At 45.0% G+C, this 25,207-nt stretch overlaps 1 protein-coding gene across 5 annotated transcripts in view; it reads right to left on the bottom strand.

Moving 5' to 3' along the window:
• Window positions 1–25,207, bottom strand: part of LOC135253004 (connector enhancer of kinase suppressor of ras 3-like) — a 60,341-nt gene that overhangs the window by 22,739 nt on the left and 12,395 nt on the right. For 3 of the 5 annotated variants that reach the window (XR_010329512.1, XM_064331745.1, XM_064331763.1), the window contains exons 3-13: window positions 19,488–19,690; window positions 17,693–17,780; window positions 14,072–14,113; window positions 13,120–13,239; window positions 11,906–11,965; window positions 10,158–10,226; window positions 9,663–9,809; window positions 8,191–8,315; window positions 7,672–7,874; window positions 6,497–6,583; window positions 4,660–4,901 (exon numbers count right to left, since the gene is read on the bottom strand). Coding sequence is in view for 4 of the 5 variants with exons in the window: in XM_064331745.1 (XP_064187815.1) it covers window positions 4,660–4,901; window positions 6,497–6,583; window positions 7,672–7,874; window positions 8,191–8,315; window positions 9,663–9,809; window positions 10,158–10,226; window positions 11,906–11,965; window positions 13,120–13,239; window positions 14,072–14,113; window positions 17,693–17,780; window positions 19,488–19,690 (1,386 nt within the window). In the remaining variant the exon portion in view is untranslated. The remainder of the gene's footprint in view (window positions 1–4,659; window positions 4,902–6,496; window positions 6,584–7,671; window positions 7,875–8,190; window positions 8,316–9,662; window positions 9,810–10,157; window positions 10,227–11,905; window positions 11,966–13,119; window positions 13,240–14,071; window positions 14,114–17,692; window positions 17,781–19,487; window positions 19,691–25,207) is intronic. The other 2 variants (XM_064331755.1, XM_064331773.1) reach the window with 1 other exon arrangement.

Genomic DNA, 25,207 nt, shown 5'->3' with positions numbered 1-25,207 from the left:
TGAAAACTGAAGTCCCTGATTTTAGAAAATGTGTTCCCTGAGCCAGTAAGTGGACTATTGTACAGTATATTGCGTGCCACAGCAGACACATTCTTGGATCTTCAACCGCATAAACACTTTGGTCTGTCAGACATCCAAAATTTATTTAAGCAATTAAAGCTGCCAATCACATTCCTTGAAAAGAACTGCATGCAACCTGGAAATTCAGGAAAAACAGTCATCCGATGGACAACCAATGCAGTTACTCTAGAGATTATTGTTTAACTGTGAAAACATGATGATCTGAGTTGTTTTGAGTATTGCTTTCATATATTGCAATTCTGTTTATTTTTCTAATCTACAAGAATGGTGCTGTTATGCATGCCTGTTAGGCCCCATCCTTATGCTTGATCCATTTTAAATGCCATACCAGCTGCCCAATGGCTGTTATTGTTGTTGTTCCAGACCATGTTAACCTTGCACTGCAATTCATGTCCATAGTGCATATTGGTATATTTGAAGCAAACTGCCAATACAGTTGTTTATACACCATTCCTCCTTTCCCCCAAAACACACAATTATCCCAGCCATTCCCCACCGTCAGCAAGGTAGAGGAAAGTTCATCGATCACATTCCAGCCTTCCAGCAGCACCATAGCTTAGGGCTAGCTTGACCACGCGGATCCAGAAGAGGCTTTAAGGAATTCCTCCCTCTTTTGCATCACCTTAGACCCAGAACCTGTAGATCACAGTTCAGTGCAGGAGGGAGCCCAACAGGGTAGGGAGCAGAGCAGACAAAGGGAGATTGACAGGAGGCCCCATTCACCAGCAGACTCATGCAGAAACAGAGAGGAGGAGGAGTAGAGATATGATTAAATCAAGCTTCCCTGACAAGGCTCTTCATATAATTTAGATCTTTATCAGGAATGTAAAGCCGGCTATTTTGTAGCTGCGCTTTCGTGTGACCTCATTCCATCTTATGTTTGCAAAGTACAAAATCAGTCAAATAATAAGTGTTATGGGGAATGTTGTGCTACAGCTGGTTTCTAGCTAACAACAGCTAGATGGCCCAAGGACAACTGTTGATGCATTCTTTTGTGTTTTTCTCTTGGCCAGGTAAGAGTGAACCAGAGCAACAATGTTGTATGCTTCTTAGATAAAAAGTGATAAAAGATAAAATAGGAATGAAAAATGCACTCAAAACTGTTATCCAAGTTATCAGCCTGACACTAATAAGAAGGATTAACTTGACATGTTTCCACTTGAATGATTATCCATGCATTCAAGTTTTCGGCAAAATAAAATTATGTGCTTTACACAAAAATACCTTTACCAATTTTCTGAGGTGTTTTTCCAGCTAAGCTAAATTAAAAGCAATGTATACATCTCTAAAATGTTCCTAATATAACTAAAGGACAACAACTAAATTCAGCAATGTTACCTAAGAAAATTGTATCAATTTTCACCATGTCATTAAGGACTGTATATACAGTAGCATTCATTTTAGGTCCCAAAAAATGTACCTATTTTCCAAAATGTACCTACTTCATAGGGGGAAATGTTTATAAGTAGCTTCCTCTAATGAATGCCTAATGTGCAGATTTGGCTCTCGACCAGTGAGAAGTTTACATTTCTTCCTCTTGAAACCTCAATATGACCCTTCTAATCTCTGAACTAGAGCCCTTTTTCACTGCTTAACCTTCACCACAAGGACATTTTCATTACAGCCTATAGTCGAATGAAAGTGACGCACACCTAGATTGCGGAGGTGCTGGCTGGCGAAACATAAACTGAAAACAGAAAGCTGCTGCACTCTCAAGCTTTGATGCGCAGAATATTTTTGTTTAAAACAAAACCAGTGTTTCTGCAAATCGGTGCCTTCGTCAGAGTGTCCTCCTGAATCAAATGAACCACGTGTACAAAAAATGTACAGTATACCGATCTTTATAGGCACCCGACTGTCCACAACAGCTTATTGAGAGCCAATAGCGGCCATCCTCTTCCCCTTAAGAATAGTTTGCCATATAACCAATTTTGTAAATGTATTTGTAAAACTTTCTTAATAAGAAGTCGACTACAATGAAAGCAAAATTCTAAGAGAGAGGCTACAGAGATTCACAAAACAAGGATGCTATAGCTAAAATCAATAAGTCAAGATCAGAACTCCTACAGGGTCAGGCATACATACGGAACAATTCCTGTATGTTCAGCCCTCGGTATTCTCACTGTGCTGAACTGAACTGAAAACCTATTTGGCAAAAACGCTGGTATGTTCTTCAATCAGATGACTGCATTTCAGAAATACTCCGTCTCTAGCAGTGATCTCTCAAGGTCGTACCTTAAAGGATGTTCTAGTCCATTCTGATCTAACCCCTTTTCTTAAGTCCCAGTCTCCACAATCTAAGCTCCTACCTCTGCCAGATGATAATTATAAGTGCAACTTGTGCGCTCATTGTGGCTCAATGCAATCGTACTTCCAAATGTCATTATTTTAAACATTCACAGCCGGGTAAAAAAACAATCCTTATTAGAGGGGTTATAACTTGCTCTTCCCAGGGGGATTTTCACCTTATTACATACCCAAGTGACAGAGCCTTTGTTGGTAAGACTACAGGAGAGCTAAAGGTACGTATTGCAGAACGCCGCAGTACTGTCAGGCATAAAAGCCTAACGTATTTGGTCAAAACTCACTTTAGCGAAGCAGGTCACCCCGTGTCCTCCCTTCAATATATCAATATGTAAAAAAAATACTCCAAGTTGAGGGGGTGACCCTTCTCCTTAGATGTGAAGCCATGTGGATCCAAGGGCTTAGGGCCCTGGCTCCCCATGGTCTACATGTAGATTTAAGGCCTTTTATTTAAAAGTATGTCAACTCAGGAGGTATGTTTTTATATTTCAGCATTTCTTTCAGAGTGTCCAATGTCAAGCTCACTTTTAGACTTGTCTCTGTGTTTACTGTTCTTCACAGCTCACTGCTCATGTTGTGTAACCAAGCACCTATCTGGTAGTGGGACCCTCCCACACCACATGATTACACGCATCCGTGTGAACAGAATAAAAAATGTGTTTCAGTTGATTGAGGCGGATACCATGACTAAGGCACCAGTTTGCCGAAATGCTGGTTTGGTTTGAGATATTTTTGTCACAGAAGGTTGAGAGTGCGGCAGCTTTCTTTTTCCATTTTCATTACAGCAACTGCACAATGAAACATTCAGCAGGCCTGATAAACACAATACAAAGGAGCGTCTGAGACAATTGCAGCTTTAATAATACACTTCCCATAGTGTTACAATGGCAGATCAGGTACAATTTCGTTATACACATCTCTTGCCTTAAGTATTTAATACTGACAGTCAAGCCCTGGAAACACTTGTTAGCCATAACCCAATGTGGGCACCAGATAGCCTTCTATTCTGTGATTCTCTAGAAATCTTATTAATTGTGATTATTGGGGATTATGTCCCATGAAACTATGGGAACATCTCACATTCATCAGATTTACAAGGAAAGTCAATTGCAAACTGCCATACTATCAAAAATCACCCATGCAACCTTGTCTCCAGTCTTCAGTCACACTGTACAAAAAGTCGCTGAAAATGAGAGGGAGAGGCAAGGCACAAGTCCATCTTTAAAAAAAGTCATCCATGTACTCCTCCAGATTTGTTGAATATAGTAGTTGTGCAATTTCAGCGCATTTTTTGCTCTTCGTCCAACAAAACTGAAAAACTACACTCCCGTGATGCCCTACTGTGAGCAAATGATACAAATGATAATTTCATCTAAGTTAAATGGGGTGAACAAGCACCATATCATAGACTTTTGCTGAAATGTTCAGTGGATCAAAAAAAAAAAAACTTTCACACTAACATACACTAGTAGTTGCACACATGTGACTAAACTGAAATGCACAGGTGTGACTGGAACAACTGCACCTCAGAGACCCAGGAGACATTAAGGCCCACGTTCCCTCTGCCTGACAAACACATGCTGGACACATTATGTCCTCAACAATGAGAACCAGGCTGGGCAACCATAATAGTGCAGTGTACAAAAGATCTCTCTAATGCATAGCTTACAAGGCAACCATTGGCAGTGGATACATTTCCAACCAAATGCAAACAGATAAGAATATGTAAAGAAATGTACAGCTACAGTAGATTTAAATACAAAATAAACTTTTTAATTCTCTTTTTTAGTCTTCCTTTACACAAACAGTACACACTTTGGCAAGTTAAAATAGTAGACACAATAAAAACAATAAAAAAATAACTTAATTGTAATACGAAAGAGAGCTTGCCAAAGGAAGCAAGGCCATCATTTCCTTACCTCAACTAAACTTCCGCTCTTGAAAGTTAAAGTCCCCCCCCCATTACCTTTTATTCACAATCCATCAGGACACAAGCCGAACGAGTATTGTTCACTGTGATGCACTCCATTGAGGGTTGGAGTGGAGGACCAGAACGTTCCGGAAAAAGAGGCAGAACACAGCAAGAGTTCTGACAGAGTGGCGTGGAAATTTTTGCGGTGGGAAAACCCCAGTTAAGGTAGTGAGACCACCAACAAACCACCCACAGAACCAAAAAAAAAAAGCATTGAGGAAGATGTAGTCAGAAGCAGCCCCGCCAAAGATAGGAAGTGCTCATCAATGAGTCAATAGCTTTAGGCGCGTGATCCAACTGACCAGTAGCGAGGGCGACTTAGTGGTGGATGGGGAGTGAGCGGGGACCTTCTTGGTGTCCTCTTGGTAAGGGATCGTACTGACGTTGTGCGTGTCCGTGTTGACGAAGAGGCGGCTGCCACGTATGTGGTCCACCCCGTGGAGCAGCTGTGAGGTGGGCCGCAAGCGGACCGGGGCGGGCGCGGATTCCTCAGCGATGGTGGGGATTCGCTCGTTGCTCAGGTATCGATAAAGATCCATCCCTGCTGGGTAAAACCACATGAGCCATGGTCACCATGGAAACGCATCCAAAAACTGATCTTGAATGCCAGTAATCTGAATACCACACAAACAGGGTTAAAAGTAGTCTCAACAGTGACCTTGTCTGGGTGATTTGTAATTCACCATTGTGGATCGGCAGTGCTTGGCTGACTCATAAATTTACTTGCTAAGCTAGCTTTCTCTCAAGCTAGGCAAGATAACAATCTGACATTATAGAGCAAAGCCTACAGCAACCTACAGTAGCTAGCAAATAAGCTAGATATTTAGCTAAGCAATAGTTTTATAATAGTTGGTCTATACAATACATAGCCACAGCAATGCTTTCTGTATGCAAATATATACAATATATGCCGCCCAAAAGTATCAGGACACCCCTTGGCCTTTCACTCCTTTCCTGTTTCAGCATGACAATGTCCCCTGGCATACAGCAAGGTCCATACAGAAGTGGTTTTGTCGAGATTGATGTGGAAGAACTTGACTGGGCTGCAAAGAGCCAAGACATCAACCTCATCCAACACCTTTTGGATCAATTGGAAAGCCAACTGCGAGCCAGGTCTTCAGGCTGAATGGAAGCAAATCCCTGCAGCAATGTTCCCACATCTAGTATAAAGCCTTCCCAAAAGAGTGGAGGTTGTTATAGCATCAAAGGGTGGACTAACTATTAGACCCAAAAGTAAGAAAGTGGTCTTACTGGACAATGGTCTAAATGAACCATGTTGTGTTTAACAGGAACAGATCGCTTGCAGGAGAGGACTTGATGAATCATTAAGACAGGTTTACACTTAGTCTGACATTTTTAATCAGAAGGTGGAACTGCATTATAAAGAAACACCAGGCTCTCTCTTAAGTAGTAACAGCAGGACCGACTGTGGAGAAGAGATGGCACAGACGCTGCCCTGTCCCTTGGCAACGGACCTGTCTCCGTCCCCTAGTTACGGACCCATCTCTGTCCTCTAGCAACAAGGGCTCTGTGGTCCAGCTGCAGAGGACTCCAAACCAATTAGAGCGTTCCTCCGCAGGTTTATGGGCACGGTTTAATTGGCCCGACAGCTGCCAAGGCCACCACCCGCGCGTGCGTACGTGCGCACGGGTTTCAGCTCCATGGAAACAACCTCTGGAGGAGGGGAAGCAACATGTGGTGGCGATACACCTCCCCAACCAACCTCCCCACCCCCAGCAATAAACTGGAACCCACACGATGAAAAGCACAGATGCTGTTTCCCGGGGCGCCACGTCAATTACCACGCAAGAAGCACTCAAGACTGACAGAGGCGCAATTTCATTTCGACACCGGACACGGCTTTCAGGTGCAATTCCTCACCGCCACAACTGACAGAGTCAGAAGGCGAAGGGCAGGAAAGCTCTTTGGAGTTAATAATTTTTTTCCTGCCACAAATGGCCGCTAATACACCGTGATTCCTGAACACAATGAGTAAAGCACCGCAAGAAAGGATGCACGACTGCCTTTTCTTTGATTTCAGCTCAGGTTGTGCAATGCAAAACTGTAGTGAAGTCAAATTTCTCTGCTAGGAAAATTTGTTGGTCACATATCGTCCAGTAGGGAAAGCTGGTTCCATACCTCTTCGGCTTTGTGGCCACGGCCTGGGGAAAGGGTCGACCGCTCCAACGCAGGTATCCGCTGGCATTGAGAGTGGGCGGGGTTTGCCTGTATTAAGAACAGACGGTCAGACTTTAATGCACTTTTGGAATGTATATTTGAAGGAAAAGACCTAACGGCAGAACTCAATGCATAGTACATTCATATAGTTTAACCACTGAATCTGATGAATGGGGATTGTTATAATTATGAATTTTGTGAATAATTTAAGCAATCAAAAAAAACAAGTTTGAACAAAACACTGAAAGGGAGAAATGTATTTTTTATAATTTAAATGGTTCCTGTCATCATTTTTTCTTTTTTACATTTTGGATCAACTTTATGAAAATATTATACATATACACGCACACACAAACACGCACGCACACGCATACATGGTCAATGGTTCAAAACTGAGTTTTAACCCATAGTTGGAGAGATTCTTTTTCCCGGTAACAGTGCACACACGCACACCTTTGTAACGCCCAGGCACACGCCGGCAACCTTCAGAGCCCTTGCCTCTGGTATGCAAGTTCGTTTTAAGTAATTATTTACACGCGTGACCCATTAAGCCCAATTTAACTTCCTTATCACATTCCTCAGCTTGGTATTTTAATGACACACCTCAGCGTGGCTGTCAAACTAGTCATACATGGACTTTAGTCGTCAGGCTTTACTTTAACTCAACACATGAAAGACAATGACCCAGACTGTTCCACTTCTATAACAGCATGTTCAAAATAGTGAGCCAAAATAGAAATATACTAGAACTAGAAATGTAGCCTTATATTTGTATTACAACACTGCAGCTAGGCGAATAGATGTAAAACTAAATTAGCTAGTTGGTGAACACTCAAAAGCTCTGCTAGTTGATTAACTACTTTAGCCTGCAAGCAAGAACATGTACAGACATGTTAATTCTGCTCAAATATTGCCCTTGGGGTATGGCCATGTTTTCAGGTGCCTGTTTGGTATGACTGATATGAGGAAGTCTGGTGTGTTTGTACTGTGTGAGGGTTCCGGTGTGCTCGTACTGACTGTGTGTGAGGGGTCCGGTGTGTTTGTAATGACTGTTTGTTAGGGGGCTTCAGTGTGTTTCTACAGATAGTGAGAGGGGGTCCGGTGCGTTTGGTGCAGACTGCGATTTCAGTACTGACCACGTGAGGAGGTCCGATCTCTTAGCTGGGGTTTGGGGACGCTGGCCACCACGGGGCCGATCCCCATTTTGTTGTAGTCCGTGAGGCTGAAGCGCCGCCGGTTCTCTTTGTCCAAGAAGGAGTTGGGTGACTCCGACCCTTTCTGCCTCGTGCTGGTGCTAGCACTCGTGCTGCTGCTAGCACTCGTGCTGGTCTTCACATCTCTTCACCGCAAGGGAAAAAAGACAATGAGAAAAGAAGGACAAGTTTGCTGTCACTCTCATCGGTGTGGGGGAAGGGGGGCGGGCTTTGATGCACTTCCTTCCTGTGAAGTTGCTGCTGCTTCCATAAACTTAAGGAATGTACCTGTGCACTCTGTCCTCAGTAGGATAGGAAAGGCTCTGGATAGGAAAGCCTGCTGAATGAATGTAATGTCATGTAATGTCACATCAATGACTAGGCCAGCAGCAGGCTGGTTATCTAGACATGGAACTAAACTTCCAGGTTTTTGGATTGGGCCCCCCTGTCTCAGGCACTCACCGTGGGGTGTAGGGGACGGACGGTGGAGGAGGGATGTACAGGTCCAGGATGGCGAGCTTCTCCTTCTTCCCAGAGCTGACCCCTGAGCCTTGTGAAGGCTGGGCTTTAGTCAGAGAAGGTATGTTCTGCAACACACAACACAGCAGGGATGACCCCCCCCTTTCAGACACCCACCTCAAACAGGCATCCTGCCAAAACTCTGGCATACAGATGGAAACACACCATAAATTCTATAACCGTCAAAGATCCCATTATGTTTTCAAAGATGGGTTTTGTGGAGTCTTCTTATCTCTATGTTTAACGTATGGGTGCATTACCTCAGTGGGAATTCAGGTTTTTTTTTAAATTGCTTTTTAAAAGTGCTTCTGGGTGAAAGAGCAAATTTCTTTGGGTGGATACATCTTCAAGCACTGTGCTTTTACCGCAGCTTTACTTCAGTTTTATTCACCACTACACCCTCCTTCCACCTCGGCCCTACCTGTTGAATTCCCACTCAGGCGGTAGAATGAGTCATTTATCTGATTAACAACATCCGACCTGGTTCCGCGCACCAGAGCCACCTTATCGCACCTCGAAATTCAGCACTTTTGACTCCCAGACGCTCTTGTATAAACAAACAGTGAAGTCCTGGCACGGTCCTGGCCAAAAGAGGCCTTTTGTCTCACCGCGTCTTCCCAGGTAGAGGTCAGGCAAGGACCCGAGACGGGACGCTATGCCGCCAACCGAAAGCTAACGTTACAAACAGGCCTTTTGTTCCCTGTTGTGTTCTGCTGGGTTTGGATTGGAACGCTGGCCTCTCCAGGCTTGCCATCTACAGTTTCACAGGCATGTGAATGTGAACAAGCTCCCGTTTGGATTATTATTGCGTAACGGTATTAAAAACTGCCTCGGTGTAAAAATAGATGGGAAAACGGGAAGCTTATTTTTGTCTGATCTATTCAAAGGGGCTGGATGTCGACCTTTCAGTGGCTATTGTGAGGAGTCCAACAGGGCGCCTGGGATAGTGCAACAGGCTCAGAGCGGCCCTGACGACAGGGAGTTTCCCAGCCCCGCCTCTGTGACTTCAGTTGGCATGTCCACAATCTGTTTCCAGCACACATCCTGACCTCCGACCCCAACGAAGAGGCTAAACGGCGCAGGCCATTGGCTGTGGCCACTTCCTGGATTTTTGTGACAGGACATCACTGCATGTTTTTATTTTCAATTGTTGGGATTTTTAGTGTGGGGGGTGGGAGGGGGTTGGGGGGACACAAGATACCCTTATTCTTCATCCACATCACTTGCCATTTACACAAACCCCCACTGCATGGGAGACTTCTGGACTTTCCACTGTTTTACCAGGCCCAACTCCAGAGGCAACGCTTGCGGAAAAGTGTCCTGCTGTCATTCAGGAAGATAAGGCCGGAAATGATAACAAAAGATTTTTTGCTTTCAGAAGGGCGGGAGACAGAAAAGGGGAGTAGCAACCTTACCTGGACGAGGGGGGGCTTCCAGCGCATGTTCTTGAGGGGGGCGGGGGTGAAGCCCGAGGTCGCGGTGGGCCTCTTTTTTAGCACCAGGACCACGCCCCCTGGGTCCTCCCTCAGCTTTCCAACCAGGTTTTTCAGCTGCCAGCCCACCTAGAACAAACAGTACACCCCCTTAGCACCCATCACCTACAACCTACCAAAACACCTCTGACGTTCCCAGTTGGTATACTGACAATGCACCAAAGACACAAGGTGCAAAAAAGGGATACCTGTTGTGTGTGAAGAGGCTGACAATTATATAATTTTTATTTCTGCTGTACCCTCTATTAAGTAAGAACTTATGAACCATTTGTTAAAATGCCACATTGACAAATGAAAATGTATCACTGTCATTTAACACAGTGATGTGGGTGGGGAGAGGAGGGTGCTGGGGGGAGTGGCCCCAAGGAGAGCGGCTTGAGTGACTGGGGAGTAGGGATGACGGGCAGGAGTGCTCACCACTGTCTGGTGGTTGACCTGTATCACTTCGTCCCCTGCATGGACTTTACAGGTTCTGTCAGCCGGAGACTGCAAACAGATCACAGGACAGACAGAGAGATTGAGAATAACAGGGAGAAAGAGAGAGAGAGCCCAAGACTATTCCATCCTATTCCACCATCCTTTCCATAGATTTACATGACCTAGAGGCTTGCTTAATTAGAACATAAGCATACACCTTCTCATTTTTTAAAATGGTGTGTGTATAAGCTTTCCGCTAGGGTTCAATTTGAATTTTTTTGCAGCACATTTGACAGGTGATCATAGTTCATGCATTGTCTTTAATTCCTCTATTAACTTGTACCACTGCTTTTATGCTGACTGTTGTGTGTGTTTTTATGCCTCTTGGAAAAGAGATTTTAATCTTATTGAGACAAGCTTGATAATTTTAGGACAAATACAAAGTAAGAAAGAGGGCAGGGATTGAGGGCTCTTTAGCATCCAGGTAAAGTGTGAGTTCTCAGGGTAGAATCATGCCCCATGGACTGCCATGGGACAAGCCCACAAATACAATTGGGCCAAAACAGGGAGAAAAAGAAAAAGGGGGGGTGGGAAGAGTCAGCCTCCCATTCCTCTTCCTGACAGGGACTGAGGGATTCGTTCTCTCAAACCCGAGTTCACAGCAACGCCCAAAAATGTGGAGCGGTAAACAGCCTCCACTTCTGCCTACACTGGGCGATTTATTTCCCTCGTAGTGCTTGGCACAAGGAAGCATAATATTATGGTTGCTATACCAACATGACTTCTGTGAAAAATACGATCATCAGTAGTGGATAACTTAACAGGGTCTTAAAAATTACAAAGAGAGCCACAAAACGTTGGGAGCTATCGTACAGAACACATTAGTTCACTCTGTAACAGTTGAAAAGAATGAGCGTTTCGATTTATGGAGAACATTAGGTGTTTTCACCTTTGAAAACTTTGACCCATCTGGGGGTTTTTTCTCACTACCATTTGAGGGTTTTTTTATTTTTTCCCCCTCATGTGCTTGCTATTTGCCCTGGTTTTTGCTTTTTCTTCCACTCTATAAAGCGTCTTTGTGACTTTTTTTTTGTAAAAGGCACTAAATAAATAAATTTGATTTGATTTGACCCTTTAGGTATATATTTAAACTAGTGAAAGTGGTTTACAGTCCCTCCCCCATCAAATAAATTTGGGAACAAACAAAACAATTCCCAGAATCATTGCATTTATCAAAAATGACCTTTTAACATGCATACTATACACAGCCGGGATTTGAATTTCCAGGAAAATTCTTTTGAAAACTGAAGGTAAGAACAGAACAGCTGTACGCGGGATATTAATGCCTCCTTCTGACATCCATCCATTTGCATTTGCATGTCTTTAATAAAAGACATGTTTGAACAAGTGAAAGGCTTACATTCTATAAGTGCCAGTGTATTCATTAATTAACATGAATTACTGAAATATACTCATAATTATCGAATATAACAGCATATTAATTCATAATATACAATCAAATTAACTGTAATAAACAAGGGAACTATATCATCACAAAAAGAAACATCATAAAATCGTAAAAAGATCAGCCAAGGAGGAACTAAATAACTGGGAAGTAGAATTGAGACAATTCCTTTAACCTTCTTTAAATAGAATGCTTTCAGAACAGCCTTAAACACATACAAAAGGAGAATAAATCCCATGAGGAAATTTAAGTTTCCTGGGACCGACCTTCTTGTAATACTCACATGCTCTGTGGTGCCGGTGATAATGTGCAGCCCGTCATAGGTGGATTTGATGTACATGCCCTGTAAACAGAGATTAGGCTCATATACCAAAGACTCAAAAATAAAACGTAGGTCTCCGATTTTTTAAATGCATAAGAATTCTTCATTTTGGAAAGAGTCACCAATATTGCTACCCTCACACCAGGAGCCCTTAAGCTGATACATGGGGCCTTAGCATATGACTGGTAACCAGAGGCAGACTTAAACTCAACACATCACCAGTGGTACAAGGCTAACTGTGCCCCTGCAACAGACTTCCAGAATACTGGGCTGACATTGTAGCTGAGGCTCAAATCTCGAAAGTAAGGACTGTTTTGTTCTGCGCATTTCTAAAAACTAGGGCCCAACACATGCGACCACCCTAAGTCAGCTTTACAGAATTTCCATTGCTAAAAGTTGTAAAAGTCGTGTTAACATACTGTAAAAGTTGTATCAGATGGTGAGTCTCTAACAAGTACCAGTCTCTTAGTAGCTGGTGACAAAAACAAAATCAATAAATAAATAAAAACCAGCTTCCTATAAAAACAAATCACCATGGCAACAGGCCAGTATTTAATCAGTTTGCCGCAACAGCTCACTGTCAGAGGGAAGCTACTTAGCTTACAGGTTACTGGTTTTGGCACCAGAGAGCATCATTTGAATATTAAATTCAAATCAAACATTGCTGAGTACGCTGAGGAAATTCCGGTGAGGCGGTAGCAACACACTTTGGAACATAGCCTATCCCCCAGCGAGTGCAAGAATGGAAGGATCAAAAAGAAAAGATATTTTGCATCCTGAACAGGTACCGCTAAAGCCGGAACTAAAACACGCGAGATACGCAAGCTATGATGATTGAAACATTGCAATGGCATCTACTGCTATATATAGCTCAAGAGGCCACTCGCAGACTAATGACATATTTTACAAACACATTTGCAGGCCTATTGCTTTTATCACATTGATCACCTAATTTAAAATGTGGCTTGGCATGAGTGAAAATATATACACTAGTACTAGCAGTTTCAGTGCCAAAAGTTTTAAAATGAGGTGTGCCAGCACACAAAAAACACTACGTACATAAGCCTTCAACAAATTTTGGGTGTTGTAACTGAATAAAGCTTGGGCTATATATAGAGGTTCAATGGTTTGTAGGTTGAAGGATCTTGCAGGAGGATATGACAAAGCGGTCTTACCAGTCCTTCTCCTGGTCTGATGTTGGAGATTCGGACCTCCTCCAAACAAGCTGAATGGCTCTTCAGGGGGTCTGATGTGGTCCTTATGGTCTGGTCACAGATGCTGTTCAGGACCTTTGACTGGAATTCACAGGTGGCATTTTCCAATCATGTTCGTCATTAATTTATTTAATTAACCCTTTTTATAAATGCTCACATAAACCCTTTCATGTTTCAATGAGGACATGTCTTCCACCTGTTTCTCCCATGAACACAAATGTCTATGTGTGTGGGTGGGAAGGCAATTATCAACAATCAATTACATTCACATCCAAGGCCTCCCTCGTTAGATGCAACTTTACTGCTATCACCATTAATGGGAACCACTTAGCGATAGCAACAATGGACTAGGTTTGTACCCTCCCTCCCACACAACACATTATATACCCAACCACACACACGTATGCACACGCACACACACACACACTCACACACACAAGGCAATCACTGTTTGAATTTTTACGCTAACCTAGCAAGGCCCCCACTGTTATCTAGCACAGGATGTGCAGGCTGTGACTCTATGAAGCTGTGCAGTTTGACGTAAACATGGCAAGGTATCCACTTCTGCTGGAACTAAACGATTCCAAGCAGGAGGCATATTGTACGGGCCCTGCCACCACGGCAGTGTGCGAAGGGGCTCATCTGAGAAAGAGGAAGCCCGCTGTCAGGACTACGGGCCTGGAGTGTGTCATCCGCAGGAAGCGGTGATTAACGGGGACTCCAGGCATAACAGCCTACTGATGGGGGGCCAATGAACCCAGTCCCCCTAAGACCTGAAAATGGAGAAAGGGCTGAGAGTATACTGCCCAAGCTCCCAGTCCTGGAATACTCATTTACCTACGACTACATCCTCTCTCCTCTCGCCTCCGCAGTATTCTGTAACACATACCAGGACCAAAGGGAAAACACCTACCACTTCCAAGATCTTTTCTTCCATCTGGTAAACCGTGCAGTCCTACAACAAAGGAGAAGACAGCGTTTGAGATGCCGTGTCCCATGTCAACGTGCAGGAGGATGTTCTCACTTGAGACACCCTCGAGAAGAAAAGGCACATCGCCAAGCCAAGATGGCCAAAATGGCTCCTTGCCATTGTAACATTCATAAAAATGAAAAAAAAAAGTTTAAAGACAGATCGCACTTAGTGATTATTGGATTTTTTATTATATAAAATTATTATTATTAGTGTGGTTGCCTTAGGGCAACTACACTATTATTATTGCACATATTATTATTATTATTATTATTTATTTATTCCACGCATTTTTTGGACCGCTACTCCTCCCAGAGTTTTCGCACCACGTACACGTGCAATATGTCAAATCGAGCGGCCTGATCGGGAATGGTGTGCTATTACTTTTTGGAAAGTTTGGGTGGACGGTTTTTGAAAAATTTGAATTTTTGTGGGCAATTTTTCCCATAGAGAATGAATGGCGGAATGTTCACCTTTGTGATGTCACAATGCTCTGTCTTCTCACCCTTGTGATGTCACAATGGTCTGTCTTCTAGCAGCAGTACCCTGGTCTCTCTCTAGATTTGAACAATCTGCCATTCATCTCTATAGGGAAAAAATGCCCACAAATTGTACAATGCCTCATTGGCCATGGTAGAGAGTCCCTTGTCCATTGGTGTAGATCAGCCTCGCCCCCCTTCCTGATTGGCCGATGTTTGATATTCCATAACTTTTGAACCGTTTGTCATAGAGAACTATGGGTCGCGACATTGGACTCAGTAAAGACCTAGCAACCGCCTAGAACTCCATAGCAACCCCCTAGCAACACCCTAGCAACCACCTAGAACACCCTAGCAACGGCCTAGAACTCCATAGCAACCACCTAACAACACACTAGCAACCACCTGGAACACCATAGCAAATGCCTGGCAACACCCTAGCAAACGGCTATAACGCCATAGCAACCACCTAGCAACACCATAGCAACCACCTAGAACACCATAGCAACCACCTAGCAACACCCTAGCAACCACCTGGAACACCATAGCAACCACCTTGCAACACCCTAGCAACAATCTGGAACACCATAGCAACCACTTCGAATACCCTAGCAACCCCCTAGCAACACCCTAGCAACCACCTAGAACTCCATAGCAACCACCTAGCAACACCCTAGCAACCGCCTAGAACTCCATAGCAACCACCTAGCAACACCCTAGCAACCGCCTAGAACTCCATAGCAACCGCCTAGCAACACCCTAGCAACCACCTAGAACTCCATAGCAACCACTTAGCAACACCCTAGCAACCGCCTAGAACTCCATAGCAACCACCTAGCAACACCCTAGCAACACCCTAGCAACCACCTAGAACTCCATAGCAACCACCTAGCAACATCCTAGCAACCACCTAGAACTTCATAGCAACCACTTAGCAACACCCTAGCAACGGCCTAGAACTCCATAGCAACCACCGAGCAACACCCTGGCAACCACGTGGAACACCATAGCAACCACCTAGCAACACCCATGCAACCAGCTGGAACACCATAACAACTGCCTAGCAACACCCTAGCAACCACCTATAACTCCATAGCAACCACCTAGCAACATCCTAGCAACAGACTGGAACACTATAACTGCCTAGCAACACCCTAGCAACCGCCTAGAACTCCATAGAACCACCTAGCAACACCGTAGCAACAGCCTCAAACTCCATAGCAACATCCTAGCAACACCCTTGACACCACCTAAAACACCAAAGTCACCACCAGAACATCATAGCAACTACCTTCCACTGTTCACTCTTTTCAGTAGAAAGTCGACTTTGCATTGGCGGCAACCACACTTCACAATTTCTGCAGGAATTGTCTAGTTATTATTATTATTATATGCAAGTTCTGAGTTTCATTTGGCTGAGCACATGGGATGGGTCCTTTTATGCAGTTGAAAATAGAGGGGCTTGCAAAGATATTTCCATACTGAAAAGCAAATGTAAACTTTGTCAATCTTGACACCTTGGCAATACAACAGAGGGCAAAAGACTAGAGACTGAATTTCTGACATTAAACGTTCATAAAGCAAACCTGCCACATTTCTGGTCAGCCAAAGTTTCAAAATGATTAGGGCTTAGGGCTAATCTCAGCTACATTATTCAGTAACCATGACTAATTTACAAAACCCGGAAACCAAAATATGTAGTTTAGCTAATGCGGATTCACCTCAAGGGGGGAACAATTTTCATCTGAACCAAGGTAGCAAGCATAGCTGAGCTCACTCTCGCAGCAGACATTCCTCCTCAGAGAGGAAGGTGTCTAGACTTCTGCCTCCATCTAAGGTTAAAGGTCAAAGGTCCGGAATACCATAATGAACTGCCATGACAGCGCATCTGGCCTGACTGACTTGCTGACTGTTGTACAATATGCATTGAACCGGCGGCTTCTGGGTGCCTCACCTTTGTTATGACACCAGCCCAGGGTGTTCCAAATTTAGAAACAAATAAAGAATTTTAGGTAAAAAGAAAAAAAAGTGCTGAACCAATAAAAATGACTCTTGTGTCACCCCCTGGGGACCACACGGGGTACCCCTCCGTACCCCTGTACACAGAGTTGGGACCCAGCAAAGTCTGGAGATGGAGCCACCGTCTGGAGGCTGAATGTACCTCATTAGATCTGGCAGACAGTCAGCAGAGCACGGAGCTCATGCTGAGGTAAATCAATCTTCAAACATCAACGGCTAACTACCGCACTGGCCCAGGTTAAGACCCCGGGTGATAAATCATGGGCGTGCTGAAATGACTTCAATCAACGAGCCAAATAGCTATACCTGCAAAGAACTTTAACACATGTGTTTGCCTTCAAGGAGTCACTATGACAGTCATTGACTGAGAATGATCCCAGGGGATATCATAAAATAAAATCTACTACAAGGATATGGCGTCCGAGATGCCAGATTGGGCCCTTTCCCTTCGCGCGAACACTGAAGTAACCACGGCTTAACAACGAATCCATCGCAAACTGCGAAGAGCAACGGGGCAACCTCCTGGAGTTCGGCCTCCAGTTCTAATCCGGCGTGCAATGTCAAACAGCAGGCTGACAGCTTTTTAAACAGACAGTAAAGCACAAGAGGAGGATAAAATGGTAGTTGCTTTAGGTAAAAGAGGATAACCTCCTCTTGGCCTGGATTACCGCTGACAGGGAGCGCAACATCGCGTTGTTGAGTCCCGGATTAGGAGGGTCTCAGAGGAGCAAAAACTGGAAACACGTTGCCAGAATAAAGCCGCAGAGGAATGTTGGAGCCGCTTTTCCGAAAGGGGTCCAGAGGTTGTTTGGAAACTGCAAACTGTGAGTCTGAGAACTCAAGGGTGCGCGGGGGGCCCTTCTCATTAACCAGATGGGCAAGATGGACAAGGAAAAAGGGAATGCGTTCTGAACATTATTTTCAGAAATCCGGCCCCTTCCCCACTTCCATTGTTAAACAACAAGTTTTAGAGTGATGTGGTAAGTCTGTGCAGAGCAGCGAAAGCACCCAGAAGGCTTTGAGGGATGCTGGGGGTGTAATCTGGGGAGAGGAGCGGCATGCCGACCTGTTGGACCGTGGTGGTGAGTTCCAGGCACAGCTGAATGATTTTGTTCTTGGTGGTGGTGAAGTCACTAATCCCGGTCAGGGGCGTCCTGCGGCACAGTAAGAGGAAGGAAGAGTGAGAGTGAGCGAGTGTTTGCATGAGAGAGTGAATGATTAAGAGTGAAAGCAAGAAATAGACAGAGTATATATAGAGAGTGAGTGAGAGAGAATGAGCATTTAGAGACCGATACCATTTGTTACATTAAAATAATGGCCCAGGATCTTCACAAAGAAGTTGAAGAAGGGAACAGAGCACAATCTGACTGTTTCCAGAGTCGGCAGTAGCACAGACACATGCCCTAGATACAGACACAGGGTCAGGATTTGTGGTGCCAGATGACTCCCCCTTTGTCTGCCTTTTTACTTGATTTAAGGCCCCAAAACTTTCGAGTCCAACCAAAATACTGCCCGCAGTAGGTCAGGGATATCATGACACGTCACGGCATGCTAACACTAAAATCCAGACAAACGAGCACACGCACACGCACACACGTGCACGCACACACACAGACACATGCACACTGGGTAAGAACAATTGCAATGGCATAATAAATCTGTCAGAATATAAAGCACTGTATGAGACAATGTTTTCCGTTCGCTGAATTCTGACTAGATTTACTTCAACCTCCATGGTGTATACAAACGTTACACAATACGCCTACGCTTAACCTCAAGATGACTTATGCCTACACTTAATCTGTGACAAACAGCATGTAAGATGAGACGAAGGAATTTCTTTTTCAAATGAGAAATAAACCAGGGAATGATCCAGAAAATAAACCAGTCTATAAAAGAATTCTTAAGAGGAAAAAAAAGACAAACAATAACAAACACAAAAGTGCAAATTCACAAAACAATCACTTGAGAGATGACATGAGGTACCCATTACTTTGTGGAGTAACAACATTGCCATAACAATCCCAAAAGAATCCTACCCTGTGAGAGACTAAACACGAGAGGAGAAGCATTCTGGTTGTGCAGTTTTTTTATGATCCCTCAGTGTTGACCATAATGTGCATTTGTCTGTCAGATACTGTGTTCTGTCTGCTTAAAATAACAGTACACAGGTTTTTTAAATCAGTTAATCTAAGAGTTCCTGTCTGTTCTGGTTCCTTGGAGATGGAATGAGGTTCCCGGGACAACAGAGACACAGGTCATACTCCCACTCCCATACTTCCACTCAAATTGAGCACCCACCTCTTCAGCCTTCAACCCCTACGCTCTTTTCTAGAACAATCATAGCACTTTAATTAAAGCTTGCCAAGTTATCCGGTTAGTTGAACTGGTTCACTGGGACATTTCACATTGCTAACAGCATAGATGATTCTAGCATGTCTTCTTGCTGAGTCTAAGAAATTGATCCTATTCTGAAGTTACTGTTGCTGGTATTGGTCCATTTGTCCATTTGAATGCGCTTGCATATTTTCTCACATGAGCCAATCTGGATAAAATCTTCTGTTAAATTACTGCAGCATATCAATACATAAATATTTAGTAACTACTCTTGGGCAGAGCCCGTCGTTGCAACAAACTATGGGTTTAGTATTGCAACAAATAATAGTAATGATAAGTCGTAAAGAACATAACACATGTCAATAAAGAAAGGATACATGGTGCGCAATAGCTATCTTACAATAATAAGTTTACCCATGTTAATACTCCAAGAAAAAGGGTGTATATAGAAATGTAGGTCAAAAGTGAACCGGAAAATGAGGAGCGCTCAACCCCAAAACGTAGCGACAGACATTACATCATACCTGTCCAGCCAGGCCAGCAGGTTCTTTGCAGTGCCGATGAGCCCCACCACGGAGGTGAGGAAGTGGTTGGGGGGCTTCCGGGAGGTGGTGCCGTCGTAGGAGGGGCTCTTCCTGCGGTCCAGGGTGTACTCCCGCAGGCCGTTGGCGGCCGCCCGCATCTGCTTCACCAGGGTCCTCAGGGTGTTCGTCTCCAGCCCGTAGTTCTGGGAGAGGGAAGAACCGCAATGTTAGCACTTAAATACGACTTGCAGTATGAGCTGGCCTTGCAGTATAAGATATCGATAAGAGCTCAAAAATAAACACAAAATAAGCATAAATGTGACTGAAATGTGAGTATAAATAAAGTTTGAAGTGTGAGCAGACAAATACTGAAAGTCAATACCAGCTAGAATGAGTTTAAACACAACCCGAATAGTGAGCTCAACATAATTCAAAGCAAAGTAACATGAGCTGAAAATATAGTATACCAATACCATATAAGCTACAATATATGAAAAATGGAGCTTAAAAATATAATAAGGCAAAATAACAACATCTGGAGAAGCGCTTTCCTCAGGAAGCTACAATGTGCATGACCAGTGGCACAGGTCAGCGAATGAAGCACACTTGACACAGCGGCTCCATAACAACACAGGAAACATTGCCTTCAACAGTGCTCCCCACTTCAACAAATAATATCCCCACTTCAAACAAATAAATTGTAAGTCAGGAGGATTCTCACAGCTTGCCACGACTCTGCAGAGACAAGCACATGAACCCCAACTCCCAGTTCCCATAAACCTCCTGGCGTTCTGATCGTTTACGAGGTCTGCGTGCAGGCAGGACTTTGTTCGCGCTTTCACGGGGGCTCACCTTACAAGCGTGGCCGGCGGGAGCTTCTGTTTTGATCGGGCATCAGCACAGTCTCCAAGAGCATTATATCATATAAGGAAAAGGCTGGCACTGCGTATTTGACAGTAGTGCCCCTTGAGTCACCGCCATGCTATCCGAATGCATGCCAGGAGCACCACAGCTGAAGAACCTGCACTCCCAAAGAATACACCCACGAGCCAGTAACTATTTTACAGCTGACTGCCCACACATAATGACATAACTTGGGCTGATGGGAGGAGAGGCATATCTCACTGATGAAAACCGGTAAACAACTATATTGTTTGAAGGAAACAATGTAGAGTGAAACAAGAGGAACCTGCCTGACTCAAACACAGCCTAGCCCGGCTGGCCCGGGACTGTAGAACATGGTAGGACATGGTCCCATACCCATATCCTGATAAGTTCTAAATACAAAGTTAAGACATCATCTTCATTCACCATCACCATCTAACCATCCAGCTAACCATCAGTATCACTTTGAGGTAACCAGCATTCTGCTGGAATCTCTGGGTTTCATTAGAAGTAATTAGTGGGCTGAATTTACATGTTAATCTTAGCAACCCACTTTGGACCCGACTCGGAGTGGTGGAATGAACACATTTGTTCCAACCTGCAGCTGAGCCTCGGTTTGGGGGTGGGGGAGGGGGTGGGCACCTCCGCCTGCTCTGGTGAATCTAGTCTTAGGAGCACTGTGCCCCTGCCAGGGTGCCTGCGCCATGCGGTATGCCAAGCATGCCGGCGGACTGCAGATAGATCGGGTCTATTCAGGGACACCGAGTAGGAACTTGTGCGTGATCAGAAACCAAACTCCCCATCGCCACATTACGTTCACGTTACACTTTTACAGTGTTTACCGGAAAAATCACGTTCATGTAGCTCCCGCAACGGAAAGCTAGCCATTTGTGCTGTGTCAATTCTCAGGTTCGGTCATGTTAGGAATATGGAAATCTGGTGACCAGGACCAATGTGCTGCTTTATAACAAATAACACTTTACATCCAAGTAATCACTTTACATCCGAGTGTGTTACCAAAAAAAAAAAAACATAAATTCTGTGAATCTGTGCACAGTCTTTGAATTTGAAAATGAGGAATATGGACATCCAGATGTCTCCTAAATTTCAATTTCTTGTCTTATACAAAAACGCTGATATTCAAAAGAATTATCAGCCATGGGAAATCTCAGTCTGGGGCACTGGGAAATCTCAGCCTCAGTCACTGTTTCTGAAAGACAGCAGAGGTCGAGAGACTGGTAATAAGGGCAAAAAACTTTCAACGCGTCTTTGACAGACGTGCGTTCAGTTCTTATCTTAATCCCAAAACCGAACACAAAAAGGCTTCGCTCCGGCAGGCATAAGGAGCTGATAAAGATCAAGCATTCCTCCGCTCGCAGCTATTAGCGGGCTAATCGCGTGCGAGCGGACGGCGACGGAGGCGGCAGATGTTCCCCGCGCCCGAGCCCCCCGCTCGTTACCAGGTGTTAAAAAACGACGCCGACGGGCAGGAGCGAAAGCACGCCGACGACGGAACGAGACCGAGCAACCGCGACTGCATGCCGCCCGTCGTGCTCTCGCTCCGCCCCCGGGGACGGAGCCCAGATGAGCTTTCCCCCGCCGCGCGCAACGGCTGAGGGCGGGGTCACAGTCGTGCCGGACGGCGCTGGGCGGGCCGCTGAGTGAGAAAGGCACCCTGATGAGCTTCAAAAGGATGACTCTGTCATCTGTCACCCATTACAGGCTGCGGTCCAGCTAATACTTAACACAATAGCACTAGGAAGCACACGTAAATCGCTTAACCACACCATGGATCTGTGTAAGGCGTACAGATATTTCTTACAATACAAACACTGGATAAGTGCAATGACAACAATATTAAGAGAAAAGGCTTATTTTACCTGACAGCGATTTATCAAACAAAATAAAAGGGGAAGGTTTCCTGGAGACGCGTTTGGCCCTGGAGGGGGGAAAGGAGTTAAGCTCGAGGGCAAAGCAGCACTGAGTCTCCATCACACAGCTGGGAAATCACCACCTGATACAGTCTGGAGGAAGCAGCAGGAACAACTGTAATGGGTTTACCCTGAAGCAGCTGTGTAAAAGGGGGGTGAGCAGGGGGATGGAGGGCAAGGGACTACAGCTCCCATGCTCAAACAGGTGGGGGGGAGGGGGCGGGTCCATTTCGTGCCCATCAGATGGGAGCGGCACAGCATCAAGGTGGAGCAGGAGGGCCGTGTCCATTTCCTGCCTTTCAGGTAGGGGGGGAGGGGGGGACCAGCATCAGATATGCCCTCCCCCTTTTCCTCCCCACACTGAATTTTTGGCCGCCAAAGGTTTAATGTGTATTCCATCACATTTCCGAGACAAAAGAAGTTCCTTTCCTTCACAGTGGCCCGCTGCGAAGAACACTACGGGGGCGTTGGGTTTCGGATCGTTCCGGACTCTGCGCAAGCCATCAGCGGTTCTGGAGAGCGGCTCGCTTCGCCGTCCGCAGACCGTTACCTGATGAGAATCCGCTCCGGCCGTGAAAACACATGGGGCAGATCGGCCTCTTGGAAGGGGGGGGGGGGTTGCAAAGCCAGCGCATGTAAATCATAGGTTTGTAGCTCTCAGAAGAAAATGCTTAGCCTCCCAGCCTTGAAGTGCGATCACACTGCTGGCTTGCGGCTTGCGCACATGTGATGCATGTGGCTTAAATAACCGTGGCATGATCGCGCGCACACAGCAAAGAAAGCCCGATCTGTTAACATCACGAAACGCACGGTCCTAGCGCCCCCCTGTTCGAAGGTAAGCTAAAACACATGCCCCGATTTTTGCTGACTGGGCAGAACTGCAGGCTGTCACGCTGTCTGCACGAGCAGGAGGCCGTCAACATCGACAACTGCACGCACAAAAACAGACAAATGAAAAGTAACAAAAACTGTGAATTTGTTCCTTTTGTTTTGCGCCTCACACCCTCCCAGAACGCCACCTCAATCTGGAAACTGTCGTTGTGTTTGGGTCCCGCGGGAGAGGAAAGGAGATAGTGAAGTTCCCAGCGTTACATCATAAGCGCGGGCCGGTCTACCATGTGTTCCCTTTCTCACACGAATGAGTCAAAACAAAGCTCCCCGCTTCCTCACCGCGAGCCCCCCCGTCCTCGCTGACGACCGCCCTCGCAATCAACGAGAAAGACTCTGACATTTCCACCGCCGCGACTGGCTTTCGCATTCCTCCCAGTCACCGGACTGTGACGGCCACCGCCTGCACCCCCGCGTTCCGAGTGTAGAGCCCCTGTCAGCTCCCTCATCCGACGACTTATGTAACTCCGGGGCTAAAGATCCCGAACGAGAGCTCTGCTGGCGTGGGAGACTTTATTAAAGATGGCAATTCTCTCCTGTAGGGAAGGGGGCCGTAGAGAATGTATGAAGTGGATCAGCGGGACTAAAACAATCCCCTTCCCTTCAAAGTAACGAGTACGAGCCAAACCAGAAATCTGGACTTAGTTACAAATGGACATTAAGCGATGGCCTCTAGACCATCTCACGAGGGGCGTTAGATAAATTCGGCAAAGCCCTCGCCTCTGTCCCTCAGTGCGGCTCACAACAAATTGAGCTAGCTGTTCCATTTCATTTTTCCTCACACATAATTCATAATATACTTGGTATTAATCAATTGAGCATTTTGCCTCCATCAGTAGAATGAAGACAGCTGTAGCTATTATTGGGTTGATATAGTTTACAGTGAACAAACTAACCTTTACCCATCCTCGGCCTAACGCCTTCAGTCCCAGCTCTGTCAATCGACCTGGAAAGCGGTCAAGGCTGAGCTCTGCAGCCTCGTCCAAACCCCACTCAGAGGGTGCCCAGAGCCCTGCCAAACACTTCAAACATCGGGAACATCTATCAGAGCTTCCAACTTTGTCATCAGCTGATGCCACCGTAACCGGATAAGGTGTGTGTGTGTGGATATGCTGTGCTGGACCAACAGTTGGCTGAGGCTCAAAATTGGTTATAGAGAGGTCAGATAAAAGCTGACACTGATTTAGTTTCACCTGAGAAACCTCTCCCAGTGGCTGTTCGCTTTCACATTTATGGCAGCCAAGATTCAATTTCAGGACTAACAAATTGGCACTGTTTAGTTCCAGGATGGAAATTCGGACCGAGCCAGCATTCGGGGTAAAGGCCATGTTCTAAGTGAAGGGAACTTGCGTTACCAATGGGGAAGAAACCTGCATTCAGTTCCTGCATTCAGATACTTTTTGCTTTTCAGGTTTTTTTTTTTTTCCATCAGCACCTTTCAACAAGTCATTCACATACTCTCTTCCAAGTTGTGCGCTGACCTTTTCCAAAAAATAAAGATCATTGCATGTCTGGTCTGTGCAAAGCTGCCAAATGCCCTTTCACCATCACATGTAGCTGGTTTCAATATCACCTACCATGCTCACTTTAGCAGCTTAGAATTTAAATAAAAGCAAAAAAAAAAAAACAAGTATTTTACAACCACAACTTTCCCTACCTTGCCCATTAATGCAAATATTAATCTCCCTTAATCCTCTGGTGACTTCTGATCGCACGCTAAGGGGATAATTAAGATGGAATATTTAACTACCTCCAAGTAGAACTACGCTGCTTGTTGTTTATATAGCAAACAAAAAGGTTAATCCGTATGTGTTAAGCTAAGAAATTAAAATGCCACCTGTGAATTGCCTGAATTAACAGAGTGAATATCTTGAACGAGAAAAAGCATTCTTATTCTCAAGACTGAAAGGATTAAAAAACGTCTTGACAGAACCAAGGCTGTGTACGTGTCACTTGCACTTGAAGGGTTCTGAGATTCAGACCTAAATCCTGTTGTGCTTTTACGATGCAGGAAAC

Source organism: Anguilla rostrata, chromosome 1 (assembly GCF_018555375.3).
Source record: "Anguilla rostrata isolate EN2019 chromosome 1, ASM1855537v3, whole genome shotgun sequence".
Taxonomy (NCBI): Eukaryota; Metazoa; Chordata; class Actinopteri; order Anguilliformes; family Anguillidae; genus Anguilla; species Anguilla rostrata.
The sequence above is the reverse complement of the archived record's forward strand: the minus strand, read 5'-3'. Positions and strand labels throughout refer to the sequence as shown.